Source organism: Malus domestica, chromosome 15 (assembly GCF_042453785.1).
Source record: "Malus domestica chromosome 15, GDT2T_hap1".
In the NCBI taxonomy this organism is placed as follows: domain Eukaryota; kingdom Viridiplantae; phylum Streptophyta; class Magnoliopsida; order Rosales; family Rosaceae; genus Malus; species Malus domestica.
Window position 1 is genome coordinate 29,291,208 of NC_091675.1, and position 10,925 is coordinate 29,302,132.

The 10,925-nt window shown below is 34.5% G+C and overlaps 1 protein-coding gene across 1 annotated transcript; it reads right to left on the minus strand.

The window, feature by feature from the left end:
- Window positions 1-9,166: 9,166 nt before the first annotated feature.
- Window positions 9,167-10,470, minus strand: LOC139191836 (uncharacterized mitochondrial protein AtMg00810-like). Its single transcript, XM_070812862.1, has 2 exons — window positions 10,132-10,470; window positions 9,167-9,511 (listed from the first exon to the last, which is right to left on the minus strand). Exons 1-2 carry the CDS (start codon window positions 10,468-10,470, stop codon window positions 9,167-9,169), a joined length of 684 nt encoding a protein of 227 aa, XP_070668963.1.
- Window positions 10,471-10,925: the final 455 nt, after the last annotated feature.

Genomic DNA, 10,925 nt, shown 5'->3' on the forward strand with positions numbered 1-10,925 from the left:
CTTTCTGACTTCATTTCTAGTCAGTTTTTGACATTATGCATTTGAAAGATTCATAAAATTTTAGCTAAATGTTTTTTTACTGCAACAAAAGACATAATTCCATAATCATCTTTGGACAGGGACTTATTATATTCGGTTTCATAGCCAAAATATAAAACATAAGGGCACACATATATAGCTTCAACCCTTTTGAGCCAACTAAGTATATATAAACTTGTCAATTCCATGTTTCTACTATACTTTAATTTATAGTTGGACTAAATAGAACACTTTCGGGCAAATTATTCATTCGTCAATAACATATAAACTATAGATAAAACACAAACAAAACAATATAAGTTTTATCTTTACAACTGAAATTTTGATGTGGGTAAAAGCCCACAACATATTATTTTTCCTACTTGGGGGAACACTCACTACTACAAAACTAGCTTTAGGTGTCGGATGATGGTGGCAGTTTAATAAGCCATTATGTCGGATAAAACATATTTGACACGTCATCCAGTTAGTGTCGGATAACAAAGAACTAATATCGGTTATATCTAACATCAAACACAAATATCAGATACAACCAACATAAAATAAGTATAACTGCCAGGATTTTTGAATTCCAAAAATCCCACCCTTAACAAGAATTTCTGGTGGATATTTTGTGTTTTTTTAATATTTTCAACACATTCTAGCGGTTTTAAAGTTAATAATGGCGGTTATAACCAACATAATTTGACTATTTTATTATTTTAGTATTATGTCGGTTATAGTAAATGTAATGTCAGTTAAATTTGACATAAGTGATTTATTTTATTATTTTCAAATTTTTACGCCAAAAGTTTTTCAATTTATTATTTATTTTGGGCAGGAAATTTCCCGCCACTTTGATTCAAAAAAGATTAATGGCTGACTAAAATCCGACGGAGATAAATGTTCTGGTGGTTTTTGGTTGATGTTGTCGGATATAACTGACACTACTCTAACATGCATAAATAAAAGCGCTGGGGGTTTTCATTCATATTGTCGGTTATAGCTGACAATAGTTATTACCCTGGTGATTTTTGGTTGATTTTCTCAGCTATAACCGACACTACTCCAACAAAAATATAAAAGCACTGGTGGTTTTTATTCATCTTGTCAATTATGAATGACATATTTATTACCCTAGCTAAAAGAATTCTACTTCGCATTTTTACTTCGTGGGCTGTTCTTCATTTCTTCCTTTCTCCTCCATTTCTTCCCTTTCTCCTTCCTTACTCCTTCCTTCATTTCTCCTCTTTCTCCTCTGCCTCTATGGAGGAACAAATTGAAGGCCATCAATTCTAGGAACAAACTGAAATCGGTGCATTTTAAATTAATTATATTGTGCATAAATTGAATATACATGACAAATGTTTGTTTTTCCTTTGTTGTTTTAGAAATACATGACAAATGTGTCGTTTTCATTGATGAGTAACAACTCAACGTAGAACCTGCAGAGTTGTGATTCTGAAGTGGAAAGAGAGACAACCTTGTTCATTTGATTCGACGGGGAAATGTGATAGTTCAAATGCTGCTGAATTTTCAAAATTAATAGTTGCTGAGGTTAGGGATCCAAGAAATCTTCCTTTGAAGAGGGATTGGTGCTTGATTCCGAAAAAAGATAAGGAAGTTTTGTGGGAAAGAATTAAAGTATATATTTTCGTTTTTTTACTTGTAGAATTCAAGTCCACATTTTCGGATTTATACTAACATGTATGTTTTTATGAATATAGGAGAACATTATTTTTCTTGATGAAGACTTTGACAAAATGCCACTAATTCGTAACATAACTCTCTCCATTGTGGATCATTCATATAAGGAATACCAAAACGCTTTAAAGGCATAATATTATACCAAAAGACAAGAGCATGAGCGCTTAGAACCTCCCCCTGATGTGGATTTTGGTCAGTGGGCGGATATGTTGACTTATTGGGATAATCCTAGAACACATGTAAAACATTTATGATTTGATATTTGGTATTGAATTATGTTTGTCTTATAAGTTTTTTTTTTTTTTTTTTACTTTCAAGAGGCTATTGAGAAAAACAAATTTAATTGGGAGTTAAAAACTATGAACCATACAACTGGTTCAAAAATTTTTGCTCAGGTGCGCGAGGAATATGTATGTGCTGTTAATTTGTAATATATGTAGTGTTTTCCATTTTTTGATTTTCAATCTAGTTAATATGTTTGTGGTGTTCTATTTTAACATATTTAGTATGTTTGAAATTGTTTGTTGTTTTTACACTGACATATTTAAAGAAGAATAAGCATGGGAAAGAGTCGGATCCCGTCTCTTTTTTTTCGAACAACCTATACCCAGAAAGATGAATCTTGGATTGATGAATCATCACAGCAAAGAGGGGTAAATGATTTATAACTCTATTTATATTATGACTATTTATATTTCATTCTTATTTATCTTTCAATTTATTTATTTTTGTCTTATGACTATTAATCTTTTATTATTTTTTTTAAATATTATAATGTAAGGCATCTGTAGAAAATCACCTATAGTCAATGGTTGAGTCTAGAGAAGAAGACACCCCTGGACTTAGAACACAGGTTCATGTCGAGGCGATGGGTTATGAGACTAGAAATAGGGTTTTAGGTTATGGTCATAGGGTGACACCTAAGATGTTGTCATATGCAAGTTCTTCCAAGAAATCATCCAGGGTGCATTGGCCAACGTGCTATATGAAAATAATGAATTAAGGAGGAATGAGGAAGAAGCTACCAAACAATTAGCGGCAGTAAAGGTTCAGCTTGAGTAGTCACAGACCTTGTAGCAGTAGGCGATGAACTAGCAGATGTTGATGCAGCAACAACAAATATTGATGATGTTTATGCCACATTTATAGCAGCCGTCGCTCAGCCCTTAGGCAACACAACATTCGGCCCCTAGTCAGTCACTTGCACTTTCATATCCTGTGCACTAAATGCCTTTTTAGCAGCCCATGTCTTACATGCAGCAAACGCCGTTTCTAATGCCAGTATATCGAGCTCAGTTGCCTTCTCCTAGTGACTCACATATGTCTCCAGGTGTTTCCAATGGTGGATTATCCCCAAGCGTTCCCATGGGTTTGTTTTCCAGATTGTTGTCAGGTAGTTTTGATGGGGATATGATGAGGTATTTTGGAGCACAGGGAGGATCAGCAAAAGGATATGGGCACAGGGAGGATCATCAGAAGGATTTGGAGCACATTCAGGCTCGGATTCTTTTGAATAATTTGTTGGTTTTCCTTATAGATATCTATGACACTTTGCCTACTACAGGTTTTTTTTTTTGTGTACTTTATGTATCATGGCAGATTCAAAAGACATTATTATAGGTTAATTTATATATTTGAATGCATATTATGTTTGTTATGAGCTTTGTTTATTTTATTCATTCATTAAAAATAAAATAAAAACCGATATTTTCGTTTTTTTAATTATTAATATTTTTCTGTCGGTTGTGGACGACAAAAAATAGTTGTTTATAATATATTTTATTATTTTTTAAATGTTTATGTCAGCTAGGAACGACATGATAATTGAATTATCCGACGGTGTAATTAACTTCCTGGCGGTTAGGTGGAAACTCCTGGCGATTATGAATGACATGCATTGATTATATCTGACAAGAGTTGTCAGTATTTATTGTCACATATATCCGACACTATTTCCTGCAGTTTTAGAGCCTTAACCGATAGAAATTCCCTTTTCTAATGCTGGCGATTTTGTCGCTACACCGATTTTGATGATTTTTTACAGCTACACTTCTTGACCCTATATGAATACAATGAATGAACTCGATCTTCAATTTAAAATATTTACATTAATGGATATCACAAAATCTTATGTTATACTTAATGAAAGTATGAATAAACTCTTAAGTGTTAGCGAATCTATCATTTTGATGGGATATGCATTCTACGAAACTAATTTCAACGATCCAACCGTCAAATTTGTTTGTATATACTTTGAGATCGCATATGCTAAAAATGGCAAAAAACAAACATTTAGAGATCAAGTAACGAGAAAAAAAATTTCGACGGTTATCAACGAAACATCACGATTTAACGGTTATTTTAACTCCGATTTTGATGATTTTTTACAGCTACACTTCTTGACCCTATATGAATACAATGAATGAACTCGATCTTCAATTTAAAATATTTACATTAATGGATATCACAAAATCTTATGTTATACTTAATGAAAGTATGAATAAACTCTTAAGTGTTAGCGAATCTATCATTTTGATGGGATACGCATTGTACGAAACTAGTTTCAACGATCCAACCGTCAAACTTGTTTGTATATACTTCGAGATTGCATACGCCAAAAATTACAAAAACAAACATTTAGAGATCAAGTAACGAGACAAAAAATTTCGACGGTTATCAACGAAACATCACGATTTAACGGTTATTTTAACTCCGATTTTGATGATTTTTTACAGCTACACTTCTTGACCCTATATGAATACAATGAATGAACTCGATCTTCAATTTAAAATATTTACATTAATGAATATCACAAAATCTTATGTTATACTTAATGAAAGTATAAATAAACTCTTAAGTGTTAGCGAATCTATCATTTTGATGGGATACGCATTGTACGAAACTAGTTTCAACGATCTAACCGTCAAACTTGTTTGTATATACTTCGAGATCGCATACGCCAAAAATTGCAAAAAACAAACATTCAAAGGTCAAATAAAGAGAAAAAAAATTTCGACGGTTATCAACGAAAAATCACGATTTAACGGTTATTTTAACTCCGATTTTGATGAGTTTTTACAGCTACACTCCTTTACCCTATATGAATACAATGAATGAATTCGATCTTCAATTTAAAATATTTACAATGAAAAACGCCGGAAGAGAAATTTACGAGCTGTAAGCCACAAGAATGCATACACATCTCCAAATTCGATGATCAATGATAATTTAAATGCTTATTCAGAACAAGAAAATGCAATCAAAAGATATAGGATAAAAGAAACCTGAGTGATGCAGAGAGGTTGCCGCTGATTGAGGGAGAGATGACCGAAGAAACGACCAAACCGAGACCGGCCGGAGACGGAAGAGATGGAGACAAAGGATTGACGTTTTCTTTTTAGGGTTTCACAGTTTCACGCAAGGGGGAAATAATTGGGATTTTAGATTTTAATATCCTCCAAAATATTTAAAAAAAAAAAACACAAAAAAACATCCACCACGGGCTGATGGCGTGGTAAATTTTCAAAAGGCGGTGTGGTTGTTTGAAGTAACCACAACGAGCATATCGTGTGGTGGTTTTGATATTCCATCATGGAATTAAAAATCGTTGTAGATTATTCACTTTTAACAACGGGCCAAAATCTGACCGTGGTGAATTAATATTATCTACCACGGGCTACATTTAATCGTGGTAATTAAATAGTTCTACCACGAGCTGTTGATGCCCGTGATGGAATTGATGTGGTAAATATGCTGTTATGTACTAGTGATTAAACATTTAGTCCAATACTAATATCTGTCCAATTACTTACATATCAAAACACATATACACTAAATATAGTTTGGTCTCACTCAAATTAGGAGTAAAACTCTTACAATAAAAACAAAAACAAAATTTCAGCCAAGATGAACATTTTACATCCCTTAAAATTTGTCTACAGATTTCCTACAAACAAAAGAAAATCTAAAATGTTATTGCTTGCATCTCCCATTTGACCCACTTCTTTTTGAACTCACAAGGCAATTGCTTTCTTTACAGATTTTGGCCATGACGAGCATTTTTCATTCTCTTACAACATATTCAATTGAGAGATGCAAATTTGAAATTTAAAAATCAATTTTACTTCCCATTTACATCTCATTTACATTTCAAGGAATGTATAAGTTTCAAGGATACTGAGATTTTCAAGACATGCATCGACTCATGTTGAGCCTCACCTTGACAGGTGGAGAGATCATTTTTAATGTACTCATAACACAACTGATACACCAACTATCATTATATTAGTGGAAGAAGATATTTCCAGTATCTTTTTACTTGTACCGGATGGTCTCTCCAACGGCTGAAGCCTGAACAAATAGGAACCTGATTCCTGAATTTAACTTCTCTATTCTAAAAACCTAACGAACCAGGATACCTACAAAGCATGCGCATTGTGCATGGAGCTATTAATTAAAAAAAATCTGTGGTTCCAACCATTTACATTTCAGGGAGCATATATAGATTTTTTGGTCAAGGGCAGCATATATATATATGTGATCGTTTATATTTGGATGTGCATACATATATGTTGAATAAATTACACACGTTGCTGCATTGGAAGTTGCAGACACTAGCAGGCTAGCAGCCATGCAGGTGAAATATGGTCTATAACGTCGCCGTGAAGGCTCGGTTGTTTGGGTTCGAAGCTGTCAAAACCTTCTGTTCCCCAAAGTCACCCCCACGTTGAATTATCTCATGTAAGAAATGAAACTCTAGAACTTTCCCTTTAGAGAGACCTGAAGCCTCATCTACGGCATGCATCAAATGTACACACACCACCCGTACATATGCTTAATAAGAACTTCAAACGAATTACGGTTAATGCGGCCAACAACAAATGAGCGATTTTCGTAAATAGCGAGTTTGATACAATTTACTACGTTTCTTCATTGTGTGACTTAAATCAAATCTCCTACTCTTTGGCATAAAATTTTGTTGCATGTTAAAAAAAATGTTAATTAAGTTATATAGTTTGGTTGGTTACTATGTGGAATTCAGTCAAAAAGACATTCATTATTCAGGTTGGTTACTAAAATTGAATTTAGTAAAACATACATGAGTGGAGAGTAATACTTTTTTTGTCAAATTATTTATATTCTTAAGATGTGAATTTAATTATTTATTTAGTTGAATATCTAATTGATAGATAGTGAATATATTAAGTAAATGTATGTATTCTAGCTAAGCCCCTGAATTTAAACAGGCTAAAAATGTCTCCCCAAATATATATTTCCTGATGAACATAGGTGGACCAATTTTTTCTGGTGATCTATAAAATTTATTGTGTACATGTTTATATACGTGCCATCACTTTCTAGTGCCTAGCAGTGGGGCTTGATACAAAGCGAGGTAGTTGAGCAAACACCATTTGGTTCTGTCCATTTCATTGTTAGAGGTCAAGTTTCAAAATCACATTATGCTTCCAACCAATAATGTATTAGATATAGTAATTTCACAGATCACTATTGCTGCGACTAAGAAAGATTACTTGGACACTCTAGTCAACCAGTCCAACTGTAAGTGTCGGGTGGGTGTGGCCCATTTGACTTATATGCAGAAAATGATTATGCTACTTTGTGGACTGCTTTAGCATATTTGACCATTGAAATTGGGCAAACATGAGATGTGTGGTTACAGATGCAATAAATTGGTAATAATATTAAATATATTTTGTAGTCATCTCATCGAGTGCAATTTTTGACACTTCTGGACAGAGAATTTTATATGCTGAAAAATATGGGGTATTATCTACACATTCATTTTTACTTCTTATACATTTCTTGTTAATATATATCATTTAATCTTCTTCAATTCATCCGATCCAACAGCCGAAAATTAGAAGGATATGTGAGAAGTAAAAAAGAGTATGTGAATATCACACTCCAAAAATATATATATCGGCATATCAGCATGCATTTATACATATTTAGTCATTCATGCATGTTAAACTAATCAACGATTTTGGTAACAAGTAACATCTTTATGATTAGTTATACATTTATTTTATGCCTATGAATGACTAAAAAATCTCCAAACTAATGGATTATTTGCATATATGATCTTTAAATGATAATAAAAAAAGAATGGTTTTGGTTAAGATGTTCGCATGGTGAAGATTTGTTAATTATAAGTGGAGGGACAAGTAGTTCCTCCATGGAGGGAACACAAACATTTTCTTGTGTTCTCCGCATGGAAGAGCCGACTTATCAAATTTGGTAGAATATACATTGTCTCGCTAGTTACTAAAATAGAATTTAGTAGAACATATGGATGAAAAAAACCCGATAAAACCCAACTCGAACCATACCAAACCCGATGCGAAAAAAAACCAAATCCCTAAACGTCCTATAGCTTAAAATTGAAACTTACCGAAAGTTTTGGTATGGTATTCGATTTTCATAAAGGGTTTTAACCGACAATGGTTTTTGTTTTTTTTTATTAAATGAATTAATATTAACCGTTGGATTTCGTTGAGATTGAATCTCAAATCTCGTTCTAAAATCAACTCTTTATTAGGAGAGATTTTTCAGTGTGACCGTCACATGAGGTGGTACACCATATGTCCCTATATAAATGATGGGTTATGTATGTTAAAAGGTTAATAACTTAAAAATTAAAATTTTCCACCATTTGCATAAAAACACGTGGTGTACCATTCGTGTTCCCATCACAATTAAAAATTTCCCCTCTCTTAGGTCTTCACTCGTCACTCATTTCCAAGCCTCGACGCCCTCTCTCCCTCAATCCCTATCTCAATACCCTCTCTCTTCCTCTCTCGACTCAATTTGCAACTTCCCCGGCCACACCACACCATGCCATGCCACACAACCTTCGACCTTCTCTCTTTATATCCCTTTGACCCTCTCTATTTCTTCTCTCCAGCGTCATACTCCACCATCAACTCCTCAATCATCTCACCGTTGATCACACATATGTGTGCTCTCTCTCCGACATTCAAGGTAAGATATTGCATATTACTAAGATTAGGAATTTCTGGTGGTATTTGAATTTAATTTTAGGGACCTGGGTATTAAACTAAACATGGTAAATACCAAAAATATATATGACAATATTTGGGAATTTCTTATATATTCATTAATCTCCAAAGTGGAGTATATATATGAGTTACAATTGGTATTACATATGTACTTCACCAATGTAGGACAATAAACTACTATTTACACTTTAACTAATATATAACTCGCAACACTCCCCCTCAAGTTGGTGCAAAGATGTCACGCATGCCCAACTTGTCAAGTGAGTTGGAAAACACACTATTAGACACAGCCTTAGTAAGAGCATCAGCAAGTTGATCTTCAGATCTCACAAACGGAAACATAATAATTCCAGCATCCATTTTTCCTTAATGAAATGTCGATCAATCTCGACATGTTTTGTTCAATCATGTTGCACTGGATTATGAGCAATTTCAATAACAGCCTTGTTATCATAATGAAGTTTCATAACACCTTTGGGTTTAAACCCAAGATCTCTCAACAATTTTTTCAACCACAACAACTCACATACACCATGAGACATAACACGAAACTCAGCTTTTGCACTTGACCTAGCCACCACTTTTTGTTTCGTGCTTCTCCAAGTAACCAAATTACCACCTACAAACGTAAAGTATCCAGATGTAGATCGCCGATCAGTGATAGAACCTGCCCAATCTGCATCTGTATACCATTCGACATTCAAATTACCATTCTTGGAGAAAACCAGGCCTCTGTTAGGAGCCATCTTCAAGTACCTCAAAATACGGGTTATTGCATCCATATGAGCTTCACTAGGCGAGTGCATAAATTGACTTACCACACTAACTGCATAAGCAATGTTAGGGCGAGTGTGAGACAAATAAATTAATCTCCTCACAAGCCTCTGATACCGTTCCTTATGAGTAGGAACTTGATCTGGAAATAAGCCCAGACGATGATTTTGCTCAATCAGAGTATCAACAGGTTTGCAATCTAACATACTTGTTTCAGCTAACAAATCAAGAACATATTTCCGTTGAGACAGAAAAATACCATGCTTGGATCGTGCAACCTCGATTCCAAGAAAATACTTTAATTCGCCCAATTATTTCATCTCAAACTCAGTAGCTAGGTACTTTTGAAGGCGTTGTATCTCATTTTGATCATCACCAGTCACTATCATGTCATCAACATAAATAATCAATGTAGTTAGCTTACCATTTTGTCGCTTTAGAAACAAAGTATGATCTGAATGACTTTGGATATACCCAAACTTATTCATTGAACTTGTAAACCTCCCAAACCACGCTCTAGGATATTGTTTCAAACCATGCAAGGCCTTTCATAACTTGCATACAACACCTTTTCCAGGAGATGTTCCAATACCAGTGAGAGATCCATATACACTTCCTCCTTAAGATCACCATGAAGGAAAGCCTTTTTAACATCAAACTGCAATAGAGGCCAATCATGGTTTGCTGCTAAGGACAGAAGAACACGCACAATATTAAGTTTGACAACAGGAGCAAAGGTCTCTTGATAGTCCACCCCATAGGTTTGAGTATAACCCTTAGCAACTAATCTGGCTTTATACCGGTCAATAGAACCATTTGCTTTGTGCTTAATAGTAAACACCCATCTACATCCAACAGCTTTCTTCCCATTTGGTAAAGGAACCAAATCCCAAGTATAATTCTTTTCCAAAGCTTCCATCTTAACTTTCATGGCATTAACCCACTTAGGGTCAGACAAAGCATCTTGCAATTTTGTTGGAATTGATACACAAGATAGCTGACATATGTAAGATGCATATGGTTTAGACAAACGATGAGTAGATACATAATTGTTGATAGGATATTTGGCTTTGGCATGCATATCAGGCTCATATTGTACTTTAGGTTTTCCATGATTAGCTTGTGGAGGCAACTGATAAGTAGAAGAATCGTCAGAATTTACCTCATGTATGCCACCATCTTGTACCAAACTGTTAGAAGAATCATCACTGGACGAACCATCATCAGGCAACTCGTTAGACATATCAGTAGCAGGCAACCGATCATCAGAAGGTAATTTGTCAGACATACTAACAGGCAACTCGCTGGGCACATATGATCTGTCGTCAGTAGAAATAGTTCCGGGAATAACAGGTGACCGATCACTATCTGTAGCCGACTGATCAG

Coding starts and splice junctions, on each gene's coding strand:
- LOC139191836 (XM_070812862.1), bottom strand. CDS start 10,470: ATGAAAGTTAAGATGGAAGCTTTGGAAAAGAATTATACTTGGGATTTG. Junction 9,512..10,131: donor TGTATATGGATCTCTCACTG/GTATTGGAACAT, acceptor AGGTACTTGAAG/ATGGCTCCTAACAGAGGCCT.